Below are 24,602 nucleotides of genomic sequence, written 5' to 3'. Positions count from 1 at the left end.
GTTACAGAAGATTGACCTTTAGCCCTTATCCTAAATCAAAAAGGCAGGAGTGATAGGGCCCACATGGGGTCTCATTGATAAGATGGCTCGTTATGTCGACCTCGCAAACAAAGAATAAACCACAGTGATCTGTAAGACTGACCAAATTGCCCAAACAGCATCCTGTTATCTCACTGGCACCTATCTTCTCAAAGCTGCGAGACCACCAGATTCCAGATCTCCACTACGTGATCATCCCTTCAGAGAATTTTTCACTGATGGGGTATAAGAAGGACTCAGTCAGAAAGGGAGAACACTGGTTCTCCTTAAGAGCCAGTCACCTTCTCTTTTCCTTCTAATAAATTTCCTTTTCTTGCCTGACTGCCCAGCTTGCTCTCTTTTTCTCTTCACTAGCCTTACAATTAACATTTACATGAATTTCTTTGAAGAAAACTTAACTAACCAATTTTAATATCTTCCCTGTTTTGTTCCAAAGGTTTACTCAGATACTTACCTTAATCTAGTTTATCTATATGGTCAAACTCTAACGACTGTTTCCTATACTTTAGGGTTTTTTTAGACCAGAAACAGTTAGAAGTCAAAGACCCAAAGTGACAAATCTTTCATTAGATTCCTCTCCAACAAGAAATGTATAGGTTAGAGGGGGAAACAGCTTGAAGGAGAATTTATTATTCTCTGGTTCTTCAATAACCTGTAATGTAATTGCTAGCAATGTAGTTGGCTCTGGACACAGATTTTGGGTGGTGGGAAAAGGAGCTTGGATCATTCAGGTTTCCCATTGGCCCATGTTTTCTATACCTCACCACTGTGATTTCTTTACTGGCTTCTTCTTACCATAAATCTAATATTTCAGAGGAGGTTCCCAGGACATTGATCTCACCTACCCCTACATTTTCACAATTTTTCGAGGTTCAGATTTCCTCCTATATTTTCCAAGTGTATTTTTGATAATATCACCAAACAACCTCAGAAACACATGATATCTATATAGCCACCATTTTCAAATTATAGATTGAAACAAGACTTTACAATCCAAGTCTGCTATATATCAGTCTCCCCAGAAATACATAAGTAGGAGTTTGAGTTTTTGAAGAAAGGGAGTTCTTGGATGTTAAAGAGATGAGATCCTGATAAAGAGCCAGCGTCTACATCCTCCACCAGCAGAAAGAGTTCTTTCTTCACATTCCAGAGGCACATATACCTCATACAAATATCACACACAGACTCTTCTGGAGGGAATCCTTTAGTTCTCTAGGGTCCAGGAAGAAGGGTCAGATTAGACATTCAAAGGGACTGGAGAGTAAAAGGAGAAATATGGAATTTGTGGGAGGCAAGAGAGAGGAAGAAGGATTAGAGAGAAGAGAGGTCCTTGGACAATGAAATTCATCACCTTTGGTCCTCACAATAAATTTTACCCTCCTCCCTTGCAGGCCACATTAACACACTCACACATGCTGAGCTTTCTAGTCCCTTCCAAAAGTCAACAAGATTTTCAGATCAAAAATAGTCTATATTCGAAGTCACATTTGCATAGCTCTGCATTAACCACCATATACAAAGTTATCTCTTTCTCCTTTCATGAGAATAAAAACTGAGACAACCACTCTGAAAATAATATGTTTATGACTCAAAATATATATGACCCTAAAAATCAATCAACTCATGTTATTTACTCAAGAAAAATGATTTGTTCATAATTCTAAAGGACAGGACATAGGGATCCTATCAAGCCTTGCATGAATAACCAGTGCCAGGGACATTCCCTCTTCCCTTCACACCAGGGGAGGAGAACGGTCTCGTCTTCATTCCAGGATGGCCATGTTTATGAGCCCTCTAGAAAGGGGGATGTGAGCCAGGAGAAACAAAGTTTGCCTTCAACATTGTTGAGAAATTCCACAAAATACTCCTGACTATTCCTGCAGTGCCCTAAACAATAACTTTTTGATATTGGGCATAGAGAGAAAAGGATTTTTTAAGAAATAAGACTACTGCAAAATTAGGATAGGATGTTAAATCAACTTTTAATTAGTATATTCAGTTAAAGAGGCTATTGTGATTATAAAGTAGGGCCTGGCAGCTATGAAATTGATAAGAAAAGATCTTTCACAATCATAATTATTTTATAATACACTAAAAGATTTTTATTGAGGTATAATTGATATGTAATTTTGAGCATTACTTTACTAGCGTGTGAGATGAGTGCAATTGTGTGGTAGTTTGAGCATTCTTTGGCATTGCCTTTCTTTGGGATTGGAATGAAAACTGACCTTTTCCAGTCCTGTGGCCACTGCTGAGTTTTCCAAACTTGCTGGCATATTGAGTGCAGCACTTTCACAGCATCATCTTTCGGATTTGAAATAGCTCAACTGAAATTCCATCACCTCCACTAGCATTGTTCATAGTGATTCTTTCTAAGGCCCACTTGACTTCACATTCCAGGATGTCTGGCTCTAGGTGAGTGATCACACCATCGTGATTATATGCGTAGTGAAGATCCAGTAAAGTAATGTAAAGTAATGCTCAAATTCTCCAAGCCAGGCTTCAGCAATATGTGAACCATGAACTTGCTGATGTTCAAGCTCGTTTTAGAAAAGGCAGAGGAACCAGAGATCAAATTGCCAACATCCGCTGGATCATGGAAAAAGCAAGAGAGTTCCAGAAAAACATCTATTTCTGCTTTATTGACTATGCCAAAGCCTTTGACTTGTGGATCACAATAAACTGTGGAAAATTCTGAAAGAGATGGAAATACCAGACCACCTGATCTGCCTCTTGAGAAATTTGTATGCAGGTCAGGAAGCAACACTTAGAACTGGACATGGAACAACAGACTGGTTCCAAATAGGAAAAGGAGTATGTCAAGGCTGTATATTGTCGCCCTGCTTATTTAACTTCTATGCAGAGTACATCATGAGAAACGCTGGGCTGGAAGAAGCACAAGCTGGAATCAAGATTGCCGGGAGAAATATCAAGAACCTCAGATATGCAGATGACACCACCCTTATGGCAGAAAGTGAAGAGGAACTCAAAAGCCTCTTGATGAAAGTGAAAGTGGAGAGTGAAAAAGTTGGCTTAAACTCAACATTCAGAAAACGAAGATCATGGCATCTGGTGCCATCATTTCATGGGAAATAGATGGGGAAACAGTGGAAACAGTGTCAGACTTTATTTTTGGGGGCTCCAAAATCACTGCAGATGGTGACTGCAGCCATGAAATTCAAAGACGTTTACTCCTTGGAAGGAAAGTTATGACCAACCTACATAGCATATTCAAAAGCAGAGGCATCACTTTGCCAACAAAGGTTCGTCTAGTCAAAGCTATGGTTTTTCCTATGGTCATATATGGATGTGAGAGTAACTGTGAAGAAGGCTGAGCGCCGAAGAATTGATGCTTTTGAACTGTGGTGTTGGCGAAGACTCATGAGGGTCCCTTGGACTGCAAGAAGATCCAACCAGTCCATTCTGAAGGAAATCAGCCCTGGGATTTCTTTGGAAGGAATGATGCTAAAGCTGAAACTCCAGTACTTTGGCCACCTCATTCGAAGAGTTGACTCATTGGAAAAGACTCTGATGCTGGGAGGGATTGGGGGCAGGAGGAGAAGGGGACGACAGAGGATGAGATGGCTGGATGGCATCACTGACTCGATGGACGTGAGTCTGGGTGAACTCCAGGAGTTTGTGATGGACAGGGAGGCCTGGCGTGCTGCGATTCATTGGGTCGCAGAGTCGGACATGACTGAGCGAATGAACTGAACTTAACTGATATGTAATATGATATTAGTTTCAGGTGTAAAACCTAGTGATTCAGTATATTTGTAGAAATACTCCTTTTAAAGTTTTTCTAAGTAATGTTATGTAATATATTCTTATAGCTTATTTATTTTATGCATAGAAGTTTGTTTCTCTTATACTCATATGTATCTTGTTTCTCCTCACTTAATTTTCCCCAGTTGCAAGCACTAATTTGTTTCCTATATCTGTGAATCTGTTTCTGTTTTGTTTCATAACTTTATTTTTTTAGATTCCACATGTAAGTATCAATCTAGGGTACTTGATTTCTTCTGTCTGACTTACTTCATTAAGCATAATGAATTTTAGATCCATACATTCGTTGCAAGTGAAAGAATTTCTTTCTTTTTTGGGGGCTAATATTCCATTTTGTGTACTTACCACAACTTTTTTACCCATTCATCTATATGGACACAGATTGCTTCCGTATCTTCTTTATGTAGATAATGCTGCCATGAATGTTGGGGTGCAGGTATCTTTTCAAATTTTTGTTTCTGTTTTGCTTTCTTCAGATATACATCTAAGAGTGAAACTGCTAAATCATATGCTATTTGTACTTTCAGTTTTTAGAGAAATTTCCATATTGTTTTCATAGGAACTGCACCAATCTAAAAATCTCACCCACACTATGCTAGAACTCCCTTTTCTCCGTAAACTCACCAATATTTGTTATTTGTGGTCTTTTTGATGATAAGAATTTTGAAAGGTGTGAGATGTTATCTCATGGCAGGTGTGATTTGCTTTTCTCTGATGATTAGCAATGCTGAACATTTTTTCATGTGCCTGTCGAACATTGTGTATTCTTTGGCAGAAGATATATTTTCAGGGCTTCTTCTCATTTTTAAATTGTTTTTTGTTTGTTTGTTTGTTTGTTTTTATATTGAGTTGTATGAACTGTTTCTAAATTTTGGACATTAATCCTTTATTGCTCATATCATTTGCAAAAATTTTCCCCCTGTCAGTTGGTTGCCTTTTTGCTTTGTGGATAGCTTCCTTTGCTGTGCAAAGCTTTTAAGTTTCATTAGGTCTCTTTGGTTTGGTTTTGCTTTAAGTTTTTTTGCCTTAGGAGATAGATCCAAAAATACATTGCTGTGCTTTCTGTCAAAGAGTGAACTGGTATGTTTTCTTCTAGGAGTTATATGGTTTTAGGACCACCTGACCTGCCTCTTGAGAAACCTATATGCAGGTCAGGAAGCAACAGTTAGAACTGGACATGGAACAAAAGACTGGTTTTAAATAGGAAAAGGAGTACATCAAGGCTGTATATTGTCACCCTGCTTATTTAACTTCTATGCAGAGTACATCATGAGAAACGCTGGGCTGGAAGAAGCACAAGCTGGAATCAAGATTGCTGGGAGAAATATCAAGAACCTCAGATATGCAGATGACACCACCCTTATGGCAGAAAATGAAGAGGAACTAAAAGGCCTCTTGATGAAAGTGAAAGAGGAGAGTGAAAATGTTGGCTTAAAGCTCAACATTCAGAAAACGAAGATCATGGCATCTGGTCCCATCACTTCATGCGAAATAGATGGGGAAAGAGTGGAAACAGTGTCAGACTTTATTTTCTGGGGCTCCAAAATCACTGCAAATGGTGACTGCAGCCAGGAAATTAAAAGATGTTTACTCCTTGGAAGGAAAGTTATGACCAACCTAGATGGCATATTCAAAAGCAGAGACATTACTTTGCCAACAAAGGTCCGTCCAGTCAAGGCTATGGTTTTCCCAGTGGTCATGTATGGATGTGAGAGTTGGACTATAAAGAAAGCTGAGCACCGAAGAATTGATGCTTTTGAACTGTGGTGTTGGAGAAGACTCTTGAGGGTCCCTTGGACTGCAAGGAGATCCAACCTGTCCATGCTAAAGGAGATCAGTCCTTGATGTTCATTTGAAGGATTGATGTTGAAGCTGAAACTGCAATACTTTGGCCACCTGATGTGAAGAGTTGACTCATTTGAAAAGACCCTGATGCTGGGAGGGATTGGGGGCAGGAGGAGAAGGGGACGACAGAGGATGAGATGGTTGGATGGCATCACCAACTCAATGAACACGAGTTTGAATGAACTCCGGGAGTTGGTGATGGACAGGGAGGCCTGGCATGCTGTGATTCATGGGGTCGCAAAGAGTCGGATATGACTAAGTGACTGGACTGAACTGAACTGAACTGAGGACATACATTTAGGTCTTTAATCTGTTCTGAGTTTACTTATGTATATGGTGTGTAGCTGTCCAGTTTTCGCAGCACCAATATTTGAAGAGATTCCGAAAACCTTATTAGTCCCTTTACTGAGAAGAGACCCTATAATTGAGAGCAATGTATAGATTTCACATTATTTTCAGCAGAAAGCTTTACGTCTCGGACCAGGAACCCCCCTTAGAAAGTGAAAGTCTTTCAGTGTGCAGATATTTTCTATTCTACTTTATATAAAAATTTAAGTTTTCATACTCTCATAACTGGGTACTTCATCCTGAACTGGAGGATCAGCTATTCCAGTAAATAAAAAGATGTCAGTTTCCCTAGAGAGTCATGTGTCAATAAACCAAGAGTATGATTTTTACTAGTGAGTCAGAGTCTCAGTCATCATAGCAATGGGGTGACAGGAAGACAGAGGTCAAAGGAAAAAGTTAGAAGATCAGTTTCCTTCAGTTTCCATAAATAAGTCCCAAGACATGGATGTATGTGTGCACATACATGCAGAAACTGGAAAATCCTCCTTGGAAATCCTTGACTCACCAAAGGGCTTCAAAAGGTAAAGAAGTAGAGAATTCGTTGGAATAAGCAGGGATAAAGCAGATACTTCTTCACCAAAAATCCACATTTTATTTTAAAACTCTGACTCTGTTGAAAGAGGTATGCATAAAAATTCCAAAAGACAAGGGGATCCCACCAAGCCCTGGATGGATATCCATTGAAGGAATAATCCTTCCTATCTCAATGAAAGAAGACAACAGACTTTTCTTTCTGACAGCTTTCACCTTATTGCAATAGTAAGTCTGATCAGAGCAGACAATACTTAGCCACAAAACCGGTGACAAATCCCACAATTACACTTCTGAGTCTTAACATATCACTGGGAATGATAAACTTTAAAAATTGGCAAAGTGACAAATCAAAATTCAATTTCAATGAGACAGATTTACTGAAGAAAAGTTTTTAACAATAAGAAAAGGTGGGACTTCCCTGGCAGTCCAATGATTAAGACTTGGCATTTCCACTGTAGGGGGAGTGCCAGTTTGATTCCTGCTTGGGAAACAAGATGCCATGTGTCTCTTGGTGTTGCCAAAAAAAAAGAAAGAAAGAAAAAATGCTATTTATACAGAGAAAGATTTATTTAAAAATTAGGTAAGATTGAAAGAAAAGTATAATGTCTTAATCAGTGCATTCTGTTTCTTAAAACATAGAAATGGAAATAATTTTGAAAGTAAACATATATTCTTATGATTTCAGTCACAGTGAAAGGGAACCAAAGAAAGAACAGACACCCTATGGGACTACTCCCTTATGTGCTAGAAATTACAGGTATTGTTTCAAACATTGTATTGTTTAACTTTCACAATACTAATCAGGTAAATTTTGTATAATTTTTTTCCCTTACAAATGAGATTCTGAGTATCACAGAATCTAGTTTACTTGCTAAGAGCCAGTGTGTAGAAACACAAAAACTATAATAAAATTCTAACAATCTTTGACAGGGAGAGCTGGTTGGAGTAGTCTGGACAGAGGCATAAAGGTGTCTAGGATATGGAAAAAGAGAGGTCAATAAAAAATAAAACGAAACAGTATGCCCTGAAAGCACAAACCTGTTTAATAGGACACTGATAAAGGTTTTATTTTTCATTAATTAATAGATCAAATATTTAAGCGGAGACACTTAGATGCTTTACATTTAGTAACATTTATCTTCTCACAATGATCTTATGTATGGTGCAATTTTTATATCAAGATTACTTTAAGAAAATAAGCACAGTGTTTAGGGATGTTATTCAAGATTATACTGCTAATGTGTAAAGAGACAGGTCTTGAACTCAAATACTCTGGATACAAAACTTCCTCTCTTAGTACATATCATTTATGATATTTTCTCCTTAATTCCTTGATGAATAAGGGTCATCAAGGATAAGCAGAGACACTGTTCAGCACTCATTCTTTAGAGAATGACTCCTAAACTAGGTGTTTGACAGTGTGCAAAAGTTGTTGAAAAGCTTTCCTTCTTCTTAGCAGTCAGTGGCAGAGGAAATGAGATTGTAAAAATTTGGCAGAGACATCCCTTCAATACTATTCTTTCTTTATGAGGCATCAGTCATTTTTCCTTAGGATAAGAGAATGGTGAATTAAAATTTTCTCATAATGCAAAAATGATATTGGGAAAATATAACAAAAACAAGTCTTACACCCTATTGATGAATTGTTGTTGTTATTTAGTCTCTAACTCATGTCTGACTCTTTGTGACCCTATGAACTGTAGCCCACCAGTCTCCTCTGTCCATGGGATTTCCCAGACAAGAATACTGGAGTAGGTAGCCCTTTCATTCTCCAGGGGATCTACTCGACCCAGAGATTGAACCCACCTGCATTGAAGGTCTCCTGCGTTGGTAGGCAGATTCTTTACCAATGAGTCACCAAGGAAGCCTTTGATGAATTAAGGACATTTAAATTGAACAAGACGGAGGGGTGGGGCAACAGTAGATAAGCGAAGGTGTCTTAGATGCACATATGTCAAGAGACACTACAAAGAAGTGAGTGTGAATCTAAGAAAGTTCAAGAATTTGGCCATCACAGTTACAGGAGCATTACATTTCCCAGGATTGAAATGTGGAAACATTTTCCGAGAAAAGGAACATGAAGAGAGTTTATAGATGAGAATTCCTTGGTTTGTGACATTGACAAATAAGACATCAGTATTACAGTCTAGGAAAACCACAATACAATGGGGAGGAATACTCAGGGAGAGGGTTAAGATCAAGGGACCTGAGGAAGAAGACTCCTCAAAAGCATCATATTCAAACTGAACATATTTTTTAACCCTCTAATCCAGTAGCTATATTTAGGTTGGTATCTCCAGTAAATATATTGACCATTTCCCTTGTTTTCAAATAGAAACTTCATCGTATATTCATTCTGTTTTCCACCATATATTCCCAGGACCCAGGCAGGTTTTTCTGACACATCTGCCTCCCAGTGATATTTCTGTGATGTGATAACTGGGGATCCCAGGACACCATGATCTTCAAAATCATCATTCTTATATATATTGTTTGGTTCCAAATCTCTCACATATCTCATTGCTTCTGGTCCTCAGAAATGGCAAGGTCCTAGCAAGAAGATTCAGGAACATGTGAACTGTGGGAAAATTACAGAGTTGGATTAGGGCTATGATGTAGGTTTATTTGTAACACTGTAAAAGGGATCTTTAAAATAACTTGAATGAAAAGGTAGTGTGTATGTGTGTGTATTGGGAGTGGAAACGGACATCTTAAAATATGAGACGTAATAGAAAATGAAAAAGTCTAAAAGATGATGCAAATAGGGTGGCTTGATAACATTGTGATGTTTCCTTACCCCAGTAGCATTGCACGTCTGTCAGCCCTGAAATAATAATAATAAACCTTAATGTTACATATAAACAAGGGAGTCAGCTCTGAAATCTATTTTTTTTCAGATTAGGGGAAGGGTTGTGGTGAGGTACTGAACTGATGAAAGAGAAATGAACAAACACTTGGTCACTTCCCATAAATATGACCACATCGTCAGCACGAAGTATCTGGGCTTTGCTGTCTCTATCCACATCTAGAAATTGGAGGCCCCTCCCCATTTGGAGGCTCCTCCCCATTTTACCCCCATCACAAGAATTCCACAGACACCCACTTCAGTAGCACTCCTCACCATTATACACTCACTGTATGTCTGTCAGATCAAGAGCTGAACACATTCTCCTTTATCCCTTGGGGAGTGTTCTGGGCTTCTTCAGGGTTAAGGTTTCACTCCTAGGGAAGGAAAAGATTCACCCCCACATGACTGATTTCTTGTTCCTCTAAAACCACTGACTTTCACTTCACTGATGCACTTGAACTATCTTGGGAAAGGAGAGACTGGACACCTGACTTTGGCGCCAGAAGGAATATGCTAATGTCCACCTTCCTAGTTACCCTCCATGTGACCTGGGACTGTACTGACCTATTGGAAGGACAGTTTCTTCCTTCTTTAGTGAGATCATTAACTTTTCCCTCTCTAGCTCCTAGAAAGCATATGAAATTATTTGAAATAATATTTTGGTACCATAAAAAATTAATTTGTGGAAAAATCCCTGCATAGATACGTGTTCCAGGGAGGTGTCAGAAAGTTAGGTAGCAGGACCTGGCTCCCAGATGTTTGAGACATACCAGGTATGAGAACACTCTCTAGAGAGTCCCCAGATCTTCAAAGTCTGCTCCCCAATACGCAGGCTCTCAGAATACCCCAAGATCTCAGGTTCTCAGGGAATAATGACAAACCCTTGAGAAACAGGACATTAGGAATACTAAAGCAACAGTGGTTTAAATTTTATGTGTTTGTAAAAATCTTGATGCTACCATGTACATGTGCAAATTTAAACACAAGGATGCTAACTTTCCATTCTTCCTTGTAGAGTATATGAGCAAGATGGGTCAATTGTTTGTAGCACAGCCATAATAGTCTTTGATATTCAAGTCTGTTTTGGGAAATCTAATCAGAAAGATATAGAAGGGCCAAGTCTCTTCTATACTCAAGGCAAAATTCAAATATAAAGGAGTTCTCTCCAATTTGGGTGCTTGGCTGATAAAGAAGACATGACTCTCCCAAGGTAATTCAAGCACCTACTAAATATGAAAGCTGAGTTGCATAAGGACACCAAGTGTGAATTAAATATTTGAGGTCACAGGAGTCTGTCATTGCAACGTCTTATTCCTATTATGGCTACTGACTAAACTCTGTGACTTTCAATGACCACAATTATCTATGGTAGAAGTTGATCCATTCTTAATCATTAGGAAAAATTTAGCCTTGATTTGTGAACAGAAATTGAAGGCAAATCTATATACCACTTTTTCTGCCTTGAGCATTGTTTCCCTCTAATTGGCCACCAGATAAATCTAGTCAGTGATTTTAATTATTTTTATTCCATAAATGGACTATCTCTGGTCTCCCACACGTACCTTTTCATGATGTTGTTCACACCCTAGTGAGGAAAAAAACATGAGTCAAGGAGTAATAGGTCCTCCCACTTACAAATCTTCATTACATCCCCACCAGCCCCTGATTGTGTGAATAGGATGGTCTCAATGTGAGAGCAAAAGTAAAGACAAGAGCGAGGCCAATCATTTTAGAAGACTCTTGTGACGCTGTCACATTTTCAACAAAGGTAAAATAGCTTTGACACTTGTAATAGAAGGAATTTAGTATGTGCTGATGAGAGAACATAAAAAACCAACATATTCACTTTCCTGCAAAGGCATAAAATGGCCCATGTGGCTATTTGAATATTTAATGGTTCTTTAATTTATTCAACAAAAGTATCAAGTGTTATACTATTATTTGCCAAGCTTGAAGTCAGGCTTTGGAGAATCAAAGAGGAATACATAATCCTAATATTCCTCACGCTATTAACATGGCTTTTATGAGGCTGGAAATAAACAAATGTATTAATGTATGTGTTTTTCATGTCTCTCTAGCATCATTTTACACACTATCAGTGATCTCTTTCACTCCCTTAAGTTCAGCATACACACGGGCAGTTGATTTCCAAATCTTTACTTTTACTCAGTTTTGTCTTTTCAGTTCAGTTCAGTTCAGTCACTCAGTTGTATCCTACTCTTCCTGACCCCATGAATTGCAGCACGCCAGGCCTCCCTGTCCATCACCAACTCCTGAAGTTCACTCAGACTCACGTCCATCGAGTCAGTGATGCCATCCAGCCATCTCATCCTCTGTCGTCCCCTTCTCCTCCTACCCCCAATCCCTCCCAGCATCAGAGTCTTTGCCAATGAGCCAACTCTTCACATGAGGTGGCCAAAGTACTGGAGTTTTAGCTTCAACATCAGTCCTTACATTGAAACACCCAGGACTGATCTCCTTCAGAATGGAGTGGTTGGATCTCCTTGCAGACCCTCTAGGGACCCTCAAGAGTCTTCTCCAACACCACAGTTCAAAAGCATCAATTCTTTGGCACTCAGCTTTCTTCACAGTCCAACTCTCACATCCATACATGACCACAGGAAAAACCGTAGCATTGACTAGACGGAACTTTGTTGACAAAGTAATGTCTTTGGTTTTGAATATGCTATCTAGGTTGGTCATAACTTTCCTTCCAAGGAGTAAGCGTCTTTTAATTTCCTGGCTGCAATCACCATCTGCAGTGATTTTGGAACCCCCCCAAAAAAAGTCTGACACTGTTTCCACTGTTTCCCCACCTATTTCCCATGAAGTGATGGGACCGGATGCCATGATCTTAGTTTTCTGAAAGTTGAGCTTTAAGCCAATGTTTTCACTCTCCACTTTCACCTTCATCAAGAGGCTTTTTAGTTCCTCTTCACTTTCTGCCATAAGGGTGGTGTCATCTGCATATCTGAGGTTCTTGATATTTCTCCCAGAAATCTTTGTCTCTTAAATGCTTATTAATCTATTCAGTAAAAAATGAGTCACAAGAATCAGTAATTTATGATGTCTAATACATAACTTACTATTCAGCAATCAAACTGTCTCCTCTCTTGTATCTCATTTTCATAATGTTACCAATAAGCACTCAATCACTTTCTGAAAACTAGAATATTTATCTGCACTTTAGTTTGTACTGAGTCAGTTTTGTTCAAGTCCTTAACAGTTTGTAGCCATCTAACCCTCTTAATCATCAGAGATGTTGTTTTCTTTGAACAGATATATATCAGTATATTTGGTGTCTTTAATATTAGACTTATTTCCATGTTACCAAAAACTAGTACAACAGCTGGATCCACACCCAAAAAACAAAAACAAAGTCTCTCTGCTCTTTTCTTGTATATGACAAAAATCAAATAAAACTGCAATAAATAGAAAATTTTGTGGATATAGTTACAACTTTAATCAGTGCTTAATTTTGAAGCTCCAGCCTTGTCATCAGAATCTGGTCTGTGTCTTTCTCCAATTCTATTTACTCCACCTATATTGACTTTTGGAGAAGGAAATGACAGCCCACTCCAGTATTCTTGCCTGGAGAATTCCATGGACAGAGGAGCCTGGTGGGGTATAGTCCATGAGGTTGCAAAGAGTCAGACACAACTGAGCAACTATCATTTATATTGACTTTATTCTCAATTTTGAAGAAAACAAAAATCTCCTGACATAAACTCCAGAAGAAAAGAGAATTTTTCTTCCCATTTTTTGGAAAAGTTCAAATGCTTGCAGGCATTAGCCTGTAGGATTGGGTGGAATATTAAAAGCATCATTGTATTGTTGCTGGAAGGAAATGAAGCAGTGGTACAGGAAGTTTCTATTTTTACTGAAATGAAATTGGTGTTAGTCAGGAATAGACCATGATGGGATAGGAAACATTCTAATCATTAGAGAAATTATTAGGAAAAAATGAAAACAATGTACATAGTTAGAAAATAACAAAACAATATTTTATACCAGAGATATTTAACACAAAAGAAGCTAGTTGAAGTGAAAGAGAAGAATGAAAACTAGCCATATGGAATGCAAATAAAAAATGATAAATTTAAATATAACCAAGTAAATGACTGCATTATTAAATGGAATTGTATTAATACCCTCATTAAAAGGAAGATTTTTGACCTGATAAAAAGCCACTATTGCTATCTACAAGACATACATTTTACATTCAATGATACAAGAAGGGTGAAGTTAAAAACATAGAAAGTTATATATCATACGAACAGTAAAGCTCAAGTGTTCATATCACAGACGCTGGGGTTTCTTGCCCAGTGTTACCTGCAGCATTTCCATTGTTGATCCTTTCAAACGATGTTCCACATCTGAGATGGGATTTCTCACCAGCTGGGTCTGCTGGATCAGCACATGCTCAGAGTCTGCCAGGTAGTAGACCAACTTCCTCCTTACCCTTCAGTTTTTGCAGTTCCTTCACCTCCTCATATTTAAGGTTCTTTCTCAGTTTTTGAAACACTGCCTTGACATTTTGTCTCTCACGTTGTATTTGATCCTTCAGGAGTATGAGAAAGAGAGAGAAGAAGACAGAGAGAGAGAAAGGAGGGAAGCAATGATTAGGGAAGCTCACATGCTATTTCTTTTTTCTCTACATCACAATTCAAAATAATAGTTTCAAGTCTGCATTGTTGAAGACAACTCATAGTCAAATGGGACCCCTGGCCGTGAATCAGTCTTCACACAGATGTCCAGGATGCTTGTGCCTTCCTGTATTACACTTGACTCTCTCTCACCACCTTCTGCTAAGGTTGAATGCTGAGGACAGGTGTAAGTTGCTCAGTTATGTCTGACAGAACTATGAAAGTGAAAGTGACAGTCACTCAGTTGTGTCCAACTCTTTGCAACCCCATGGACTATACAGTCCATGGAATTCTCCAGGCCAGAATACTGGAGTGGGTAGCCTATCCCTTCTCCAGGGGATCTTCCCAACCAAGGAATCAAACCGGGGTCTCCTGCATTGAAGGCAGACTCTTTAACAGCTGAGCTACCAGGGAAGCCAGGACAGAGCCACGAGCCATTGCCAAATGTCTCAATCAGAAGAGTCTGTTGGGGGCCAGAGTGAGGTACTCCGCCCCTGACAAAGGTCATGAGGAAGGAGGCTCGACATACGCAAAGGCGGGATCGAGCCTCAGGAGTCCCCCTGGAAATCCTCGAGCGTCTACCCCCATAACCAGAGTCTGCCTACTTTACTACTTTGTGCTCTTACCTACACCTCTGACTTTACGGGGGGCTGTCCCCCACGACCTCTTTCGGAGAAGGAGTTAACCTAGAGCTCCAGTTAATAATAATTCCTGGGCGTGATAAGAGTGTTTTAACCTACAAACTCCTCTGAAGGTTCTCTAGCCTGCCTGACAGGCTTGTCCGGCCACATGTGATTGCTCACAGCCTCCCAACCGTGAGAGGCATGAGATGCTTTAAACCTTCTAAAAACAGGTTCCTTAGAAAAGTTAGAAAACTATTAGTATAAGTATAATGGGCTGATTAGAAGTTGTATTGGTGAAGGGTTTTTCATTTTTTGAGCCAATGTTTGTTGCTAAGTCTCCACATCTCCTGCCCTTACACACATTAATGAATATATAGAAGAAATAAGTATTAACCTTTGATATTAATCATGTTAGACCTTAGGCTAAGTAAATTCTTTCCTTAACTAAAACCCACTACACCCTCACCCTATAGGAATGTAACTTTATTTGGGTGGCGTCTGTTTTAAGAATAATCACCCCTGGAGAAATAAGTGTCCTGGTTGACTGACCACTGTCACAAGGAGAGGGTCATAAATTGTCAGCAGGCCCCCCTGGCCAGAAGATGATGTAACACCCCTAAGACCTCTGTATACATTTGTATGAAGCACCTGACTTTGATAAAAGTCAGGATTGCTGACCCCGCGTGACTTTTGCATAACATCTCAGTGTATAAAAGTAGACCATGGAAAATAAAGAATTGGGATCAGTTTCTCGAAATACTGGTCTCCCCATGTCGCGCTCTCTCTCACTCTGGTTGAGTCTCCATCTGGAGTGCGGACCCCGCCATGCTTACTAATTATGCCTGGGCTTCTAAGATCCGACCGGGGAGGCCTCAGTGTCTCCTCTCCTTCGGGAGAACGGAAGGACGCCTGCGGCCTACGTAGGTGGTGCAAACTTCTTGTCTTGAAGTTTTATTGGTCTCCCGCGTAAACCAAGCTACTCAGCCTCTTTTCTCCACTGAATTTTCCTACTGAGCTATCCTCATCCTATTACTCTTTATATCTTTGATAAAATATTTAAATAAATAGGTCGCCGATGCCGTCCCCGCTTCGAATACCCTGGATCAGCCGGGGCAGGACCCCGGCAAGAGTCAAGGACAAAAACACATGACAGGAATGGAATCTGAAGTTCCCTTGTTATCCTCATGAGAGATGCCCTCTGTATAAATACCTCCCTTCCAGTATCTATGTTCATCTGTGATATGTTCCCTTTTTAGCACCACCCCTATCAGGTATACGGAGAAGGCAATGGCACCCTACTCCAGTACTCTTGCCTGGAAATCCCATGTACGGAGGAGGCTGGTAGGCTGCAGTCCATGGGGTCTCCCAGAGTTGGACACGACTGAAGTGACTTAGCAGCAGCAGCAGCAGCATCAGGGGTAGGATCAAGGAAAGGACTAATCAAATGACAACTGTCAGGGAACAAAGAGGAAGGCCGCTACTTGTGACCACCCAAGATCCTGTCCGAGATATCTATCTAAATCCCTCAGGAAATCCCTTCTCCTACCTTCCAGGCAGGAATATCTGCTCTGACTTTAACTTCCAATTCCTCAGCTTCCAGCTGCTTCTCCCTCAGCTTCTCTAGAGCTTCTTGGAGTTTCTTCTGTGAGAAAAGAACCACACAGAGTCAAGTTATGGGCTTTCTCAGCATCACTATAGAGGATAAATGAGAGAGAAATGAGGCTGATTTCCAAAGAGAATCCACTTTACAAAAATTGTAGAGAACAGCTATTAGAATCTATGACCTGGGAGAAAACCTGAGGTGGGGAATGTATTCTTAAGACTCAAGAGATAGGAGTCAGCATTCTCTTTCCAAAGAAGACTGGTTCTCTTCGTTCTAGAGAAACCTGATCCTGCAGCAGGGAAACCACACACCTCAATCCACCCAGTGTCCTCATTACCCTCCTGACCAAAGTCATCATGAGAGCTTCTTTGGGCATCAGATCTCCACCTACTTCTGACTAAAAGTCTGTGTGTAGGATCATTACTTTGTAATTGGGGGAATTCACAGAAACATCCCACAGACATCAGAAGGTGGGCATAGGATGAAAAGAGATCACAGGCCTCAAGTCCATGGTGAACAGGTAAACAAAGTCCAATGCAAAGTGCAGATTTCCCCTCAAGTAACACTTTATGATCTGTCTTTCCTCCATTCTGCTCTCTTACCTGATAGTCCTAGGCAACATCTTCCATGAGGAATGTGTGGTTACCATGGTGCTCCTGGAACTGCTCACAAAGCCAGCAAATGACTTCCCTGTCCTCCTCACAGAAGAGCATGAGTTTCTCTCCATGGCAAAGACAGAGATTTCTCTCTTGCTCCACCTCTGGGCTCAACTTGACCTCTCTGAGCCTCTGTACTATGTTGGCCACATGCCTATTAGGCCTTAGGTTTCCAGGCTCATAACTAATTCTGCACACAGGGCACCTTCTGTCCTCGTCTTGGTCATTCATGGACACCAGGTTGTTTGCAGTGATGCAGGCTTGGCAGAAGCTGTGGCCACAGTCAAGGCTCAGGGGTTCTGTCAGAAGCTGCAGGCAAATGGGGCAGGTCACCTCCCCCTGTAGGTTCACCACAATTCCTGAAGCCATGAGAGTTGCTCAATTGCTCCAACTTGTCCTGACTTCTGAGGATTCTCTTTCTCAAAGATCCCTGAGTGTTGGAAGGTTTAAAAGGGGACCGAGTTAGAAAGATAGAAATGCAAGATATTAGTTGTGAATAAATCAAGTACAGTCCAAGACCAGATTATTGAGGAACAAAAGTGAACCATGAAGATACAAGATAAGAAGCTTGGTGACCTGGCAAAAGGACATTTCATAATACTTTGAAATTTTTTATTTATTTTTTTAATTGAAAGGGAATTTGTTGTATGACTCAGGAACTCAAAGCAGGACTCTATACCAACCAGAGGGGTGGGATGGGGAGGGAGGCGGGAGGGAGGTTCAAGAGGGAATGGACATATGTATATCTCTAGCTGATTTAAGTTGATATTTGCTAGAAACCAAAGATCCATCTAGTCAAGGCTATCATTTTTTCAGTGGTCCTATATGGATGTGAGAGTTGGACTCTGAAGAAAGTTGAGTGCCGAAGAATTGATGCTCTTTTTTTTTTTTTTTCTTTTCTTTTATTTTTAAACTTTACAAATTATATTAGTTTTGCCAAATATCAAAATTAATCCGCCACAGGTATACATGTGTTCCCCATCCTGAACCCTCCTCCCTCCTCCCCATACCATCCCTCTGGGTCATCCCAGTGCACTAGCCCCAAGCATCCAGTATCGTGCTTTGAATCTGAACTGGCAACTCATTCCATACATGATATTAATCCTGTTTCAATGCCATTCTCCCAAATCTTCCCACCCTCTCCCTTTGCAACAGAGTCCATAAGACTGTTCTATACATCAGTGTCTTTTTTGCTGTCTCGTACACAGGGTTATTGTTAGCATCTTTCTAAATTCCATATATATGCGTTAGTATACTGTATTGGTGTTTTTCTTTCTGGCTTACTTCACTCTGTATAATAGGCTCCAGTTTCATCCACCTCATTAGAACTGATTCCAATGTATTCTTTTTAATGGCTGAGTAATACTCCATTGTGTATATGTACCACAGCTTTCTTATCCATTCATCTGCTGATGGATGATGCTTTTGAACCGTGGTGTTGGGGAAGACTCTTGAGAGTCCCTTGGACTGCAAGAAGATCCAACCAGTCCATTCTGAAGGAGATCAGCCCCAGGATTTCTTTGGAAGGAATGATGCTAAAGCTGAAACTCCAGTATTTTGGCCATCTCATGTGAAGAGTTGACTCATTGGAAAAGACTGTGATGCTGGGAGGGATTGGGGGCAGGAGGAGAACGGGACGACAGAGGATGAGATGGCTGGATGGCATCACTGACTCGATGGATATGAGTCTGAGTGAACTCCGGGAGTTGGTGATGGACAGGGAGGCCTGGCGTGCTGCGATTCATGGGATAGCAAAGTCAGACACGACTGAGCAACTGAACTGAACTGAATAAAATTCTGTAAAGACATTTCATAGTAATTTTAAATACTTTACTCTTGATTCATGTCACATGACAAATTCCATCCTTACCTTTGGAATTATTTTTATTATGTAATTTTACTAAACAAAAGGATGACCTGACACTTTTTCCACTAAGATCCTTATGTGACCCACCATCTTTCCATGCTCCAAATATCCTCAGTATCAAAATATCAGTATGACTGTCTCTTGTACTTCAGTAAACTCTCCTTAAGTGTTCTCTTATCACATAGACCTGCTCTGAAGACTTAACACAATGTACTCATTGTCTTCATTTGTTGGATGTTTACAATGATTTCCCTTATTGTCATGACATAATTTTACTATATGACAAGGATTCCTAGGTGGCTTAGTGGTAAAGAATCTGTCTGCCAATACAGGCGATGCAGGTGACTCGGGTTCAGTCCCTGGGTCAGGAAGATCCTCTGGAGGAGCAAATGGCAACCCACTCCAGTAATCTTGCTAGGAAAATCCCATGGACAGAAGAGTCTGGCAGGCTTCAGTCTACGAGGTTGCAAAGAGTCAATCACAACTGAGTACACACATACAGTATTTGACTATGTGTGTCTGTACATGGTGAAAGCAAACCCATTATCAGATATGTAAAGAGAGATGGTGACTCACAAAGATCACGTATCTTCAATACACAGAGTGGAACTAAGCCTAATGTATTAGCGGTCCTCCTTTAGGGGCCTGTTTCCTACCCATTGAGCTAATCAAAGACAGACAAGGCAAATTCATGGACTCAATTAATACCCAATGCAGTGGAGGTGTAGAAGTGAAGAAGGGAAGAGATACAGATCACTTGGGAGGTACTGGGAAGTCTTAGTGGGTAAATAGTGATTTCACCTTGGCCTGAAAATAGGTCAAGGATATTGATAGGAGCCCAGAGATGTGTGTGTGTAAGAGGATTATAGGGAGGGAGGTAGTATCAATATATTCAACCGATCACACAAGTCAGGTATCTGAAAACACATAAACACAGGAGAAATAAATGTAAGTCTTGAAAAAAAAAAAAAAAAAAAACCTCTCAATATATTGGGCAAGATCATTTGACTAATTATCACTAATAAGTAACATATGCTAGCAACTAGACTAATATCCATAAAAAGAAATATGTGTCTAAACAGAAGATTTAAACCACTATTAACTTGATATTCACCTTGAAATTAATAGTAAATAAAAATTCAGTCTTAGGTGCATATATATATATATATATATATATATATATATATATATATATATATATATATATATGTACTTGTATACATACAAAAGAACAAATGTGGAAAACATTACCAAAAAGATGCAGATGTTGTTTAGAAATCAAATAATTGGAGAAAATAAGGGCTATCCAAGAATTTCAGCTTGAAAATACAACAGTGAAAGTGCAAACTGAAGAAGATAAAGGAAACATAGAATGAGAAAGAAGAAAAAACGTTCCAGGTAGAGGAAATGAGTTGTGTGTGGAAGACACATCATCTTGTATGAGTTTGAAAAGGCCAGTGTGGCTGCTGTACAGAAGACTGCAGGGCTTTCTGCATCACAAGAGGCTGCAGTGACATTAAACATGATACTTCCCAAACTATAACTTTCAGGGACCCATCTCCAAGAGTCAGGAGAAGTTATCAATGTTTTCCCATCAGAGAGGAATAGGGGCATGACCAGCTGTGCCCCTGGGCTGTGAGATATTGGATGGACCCAGTGTGGAATAGGGAGGATCAGGTAGGATGCAGGCACAGTTGCTCAGTGGAGAGATGATGATAGCTCGAGGGACAGGGTAATGAAGAAAATGCTGGGCAGCAGGTGAGAGTGAGAGATAAGAAGAGGTATAAGGACAAGATTGGGAGTTGGACTAGATATGTGGGGACAAGGGGTAACACCAGTTCTGGAATCTTTCTTCCTGTAAAGGTAATATTGGCTTACTCTTGTAAGTTTTGTTGTTGTTGTTGTTGTTTGTTTTGTATTGTGTGTGTATGTGTGTATGTTTTGTTCTTCTGGGAAGCCTACTGCATTACAATAAAGTGAAAAGTCAGCAGACTTTTGCGAAGGTAACAGGCAGAAAGGCAGGGATCTTCAAATGGAGGAAATAGGCTGCAAGTGTCAGACATCTTTTATGTCTCCCTTAAGCGGCAGGAGGAAACAAACTACAAGTGTCAGAATGTTTTCCTTCTCTGTACAAAGTTAAAAGAAGGTTTTTCTTAAAATTCTGTGTTGCCATGATGACACCTGGTTCTGCATGAACTTAACTTTTCTCAAACCTTGAGTTTTTCTTATGGAAATGTTTTTCATAAGCTATGTTGATGAAACTATGTATTTGCTTTGGAATTTGCCTTTCTTCCCTATCTCAGAAAAAGCATCTGCCTACAATGTGGGGGCCCAGGTTCGATCCCTGGGTCAGGAAGATCCCCGGGAGAAGTAATGGCATCCCACTCCAGTACTCTTGCCTGGAAAAGCCCATGGACAGAGAAGCCTGGTAGGCTACAGTCCGTGGGGTCACAAAGAGTCAGACACGATGGAGTGACTTCACTTTCACTTTCACTTTGCCTTTCTTCAAAGTGGTTCCACCTAAGACTAACTTTTTTTCCTTTTCTCAAAGCTTTGGCAGATAATGGCTCAACAAACCAGTATTCATATCAATTGTTTGATGGCTGGGGGATGATACACCTCATGCCATCTTATCTCAAAAATGCATTTTGTGGGAGAGGGGCCTGGTGAAACTCCCTTACCAGGTGTCTCTCTTGAGGTGTCTCTCTTATCTGATTAATAGCTTTCTAACAGACATAAAACAGCTTGCTAAAACTAGCAAGGGGGGCACTATTTCTTCCCCTTTCTGATGTCTATATCAGAAGCTTTGTCTATCTCTTTTATACTTTAATAAAAATTTGTTAAACAAAAGCTCTGAGCCATCAAGCCTCGTCACTCACCCCGGATTGAATTCCTGTCCTCCGGAGGCCAAGAATCCTGATGTCTTTCATGGCTCAGCAGCAACCTTTCACTTTAAGGCCACATTTTTGACAGCAAAACTAGTTTAGATGTATTAAGTGCATTTTGGCTGGCGCATAAGATAACATGTTAATGAATATCAAGGTCAGGGGTAGACATTATATCATTTTATGGCTAAAGCTTTGCTTAAAATATGGTGAGGGGCCTCCAATTATTTCTTATCCTAGTCAAGATCCAGCTACTGTTGAGATGCATTAAAAGCCTATAAAGAAGGGAGGCACAGAGCATGCATTCAGACATGAAATGGCAAAATGTATTTTCCTTGAAGTGCTCCAAGGATCTAATACCAAAGCAGCTAGATCCACAAGGGACATGAAGGAACTAGTCCTCATACCTGAAGGATGACACCCCACCACTCTCTAAGCAGTGATACTGGCTTCCCTCGGCAACAGGAAGATAGATGTGGGAACATGAGTGACATCTGCCTGATGAAACCTCAAGTCATTTGACTCCCATAATGTCAGAAGCTTGATCCTTACCTTTGATCTTTTAACTTGGAGCTCATGAAAATACAAACTGAGAACACCTCAGATACAACAGCCAAAGACAAGCATCATTTCAGTCAGTTCAGTCAGTTAAGTCGCTCAGTCGTGTCCGACTCTTTGCGACCCCATGAATTGCAGCACACCAGGCCTCCCTGAACATCACCAACTCCTGGAGTTCACTCAAACTCACATGCATCGAATCAGTGATGCCATCCAACCATGTCATCCTCTGTCGTCCCCTTCTCCTCTGGCCCCAATCCCTCCCAGCATCCTTGTCTTTTCCAATGAGTCAACTTTTTGTATCAGGTGGCCAAAGTATTGGAGTTTCAGCTTTAGCATCATTCCTTCCAAAGAACACCCAGGGCTGATCTCCTTTAGAATGGACTGGTTGGATCTTCTTGCAGTCCAAGGGACTCTCAAGAGTCTTCTCCAACACCACACTTCAAAAGCATCAATTCTTTGGTGCTCAGCTTTCTTCACAGTCCAACTCTCACATCCATACATGACCACAGGAAAAACCATTGCCTTGACTGGACGGACTTTTGTTGGCAAAGTAATGCCTCTGCTTTTGAATATGCTATCTAGGTTGGTCATAACTTTCCTTCCAAGGAGTAAGCATCTTTTAATTTCATGGCTGAAATCACCATCTGCAGTGATTTTGGAGCCCAGAAAAATAAAGTCTGACACTGTTTCCACTGTTTCACCATCTCTTTCCCATGAAGTAATGGGACCAGATGCCATGATCTTAATTTTCTGAATGTTGAGCTTTAAGCCAACTTTTTCACTCTCCACTTTCACTTTCATCAAGACGTCTTTTAGTTCCTCTTCACTTTCTGCCAAGGGGTGGTGTCATCTGCATATCTGAGGTTCTTGATATTTCTCCCAGCAATCTTGATTCCAGCTTGTGCTTCTTCCAGCCCAGCGTTTCTCATGATGTACTCTGCATCTAAGTTAAATAAGCAGGGTGACAGTATACAGCCTTGACGTACTCCTTTTCCTATTTGGAACCAGTCTGTTGTTCCATGTATAGTTCTAACTGTTGCTTCCTGACCAGATACAGGTTTCTCTAGAGGCAGGTCCAGTGGTCTGGTATGCCCATGTTTTTCAGAATGTTCCACAGTTTATTGTGATCCACACAGTCAAAGGCTTTGGCATAGTCAATAAAGCAGAAGTATGCCAGCAAATTTGGAAAACTCAGCCATGGCCACAGGACTGGAAAAGGTCAGTTTTCATTCCAATTCCAAAGAAAGGCAATGCCAAAGAATGCTCAAACTACTGCACAATTGCACTCATCTCACACGCCAGTAAAGTAATGCTCAAAATTCTCCAAGCCAGGCTTCAGAAATATGTGAACCGTGAATTTCATATGTTCAATCTGGTTTTAGAAAAGGCACAGGAACCAGAGATCAAATTGCCAACCTCCACTGGAACATGAAAAAAGCAAGAGAATTCCAGAAAAACATCTACTTCTGCTTTATTGACTATGCCAAAGCCTAAAGGACATAAAAATACAATTTTTATACAAAAGGGAAAATAGTAAGACCATAGAGATGACTTTCTTCTTTTGTGACTGCAGTTTAACTGTTTCTCTAAACATAATATAGCCATAAGATGTGATGTTATATAAGAAAACTTCACTTTCCCCAAATTGAATTGGAATGTGAAATTGGGCTTTGTAATATTTCGCAGGAAGTAATCTACTATTATTTAATATAAATACTTCACAATACTAGCAAAGTAAAACCTGAAAAACTAAAGTAACAAAACAATTCTAAAGCCTTGTAGAAATAGGCCTGACAGAGGTAAACTGTATGGGTTCAGAAAACAAGGGTCTAACACTGACTATGCCTGAGAGGGTGACAAGAATAGGTAGCAGAGGTGACTGTCTCCAAAGTCAACTTTGATGAAATAAGACTTGGTCAGAAGAAGGGAAATTGGGGCGAGGACAAAGATTTGACTCGTGTCATCATGTGCCTGAGAAAGGTGGGTGCAGATGAATCTTCTTTAGGAAGGAGGAAAGGGGGAAATGCAGAGACTCCTCTAAATTACTTTCCATGTGGGTCTCACAATTTTGTTATGATAATACTTCTCTGACATCCTTTTATATCATTACTACCAATCAAGTAAGATTTTAAAAATAAAAGATATCACTGTTATTAGAAGTCAGATGCTTCCAGATGTTACTTCTAGAAATTCTTCCCATGTGCTCCCCTTGCCTCTGATCTCTCAGCTGAGCTGGTTCTAGGTGGCTGATCCAGCTCAATGAGAACGATGAACAGGTTAGGGATGTAAGGAAGTGCAGCAGTTCCCTGTGTCTGGACAAGAGAATTCATGAGAGGCTGTGCCCTAGCATCCAGGCCAGCC

The 24,602-nt window shown here is 40.2% G+C and overlaps 1 protein-coding gene across 1 annotated transcript; it reads right to left on the bottom strand.

Moving 5' to 3' along the window:
• Nucleotides 1–16,782: 16,782 nt before the first annotated feature.
• Nucleotides 16,783–17,466, bottom strand: LOC113905600 (tripartite motif-containing protein 5-like). The gene has a single exon (XM_027563119.1). It carries the CDS (start codon nt 17,295–17,297, stop codon nt 16,884–16,886), a length of 414 nt encoding a protein of 137 aa, XP_027418920.1. The 5' UTR covers nt 17,298–17,466; the 3' UTR covers nt 16,783–16,883.
• Between the last annotated feature and the right edge of the window lie 7,136 nt (nt 17,467–24,602).

Source organism: Bos indicus x Bos taurus, chromosome 15 (assembly GCF_003369695.1).
Source record: "Bos indicus x Bos taurus breed Angus x Brahman F1 hybrid chromosome 15, Bos_hybrid_MaternalHap_v2.0, whole genome shotgun sequence".
Classification (NCBI taxonomy): domain Eukaryota; kingdom Metazoa; phylum Chordata; class Mammalia; order Artiodactyla; family Bovidae; genus Bos; species Bos indicus x Bos taurus.
This window is presented reverse-complemented; position numbering and strand designations above follow the sequence as displayed.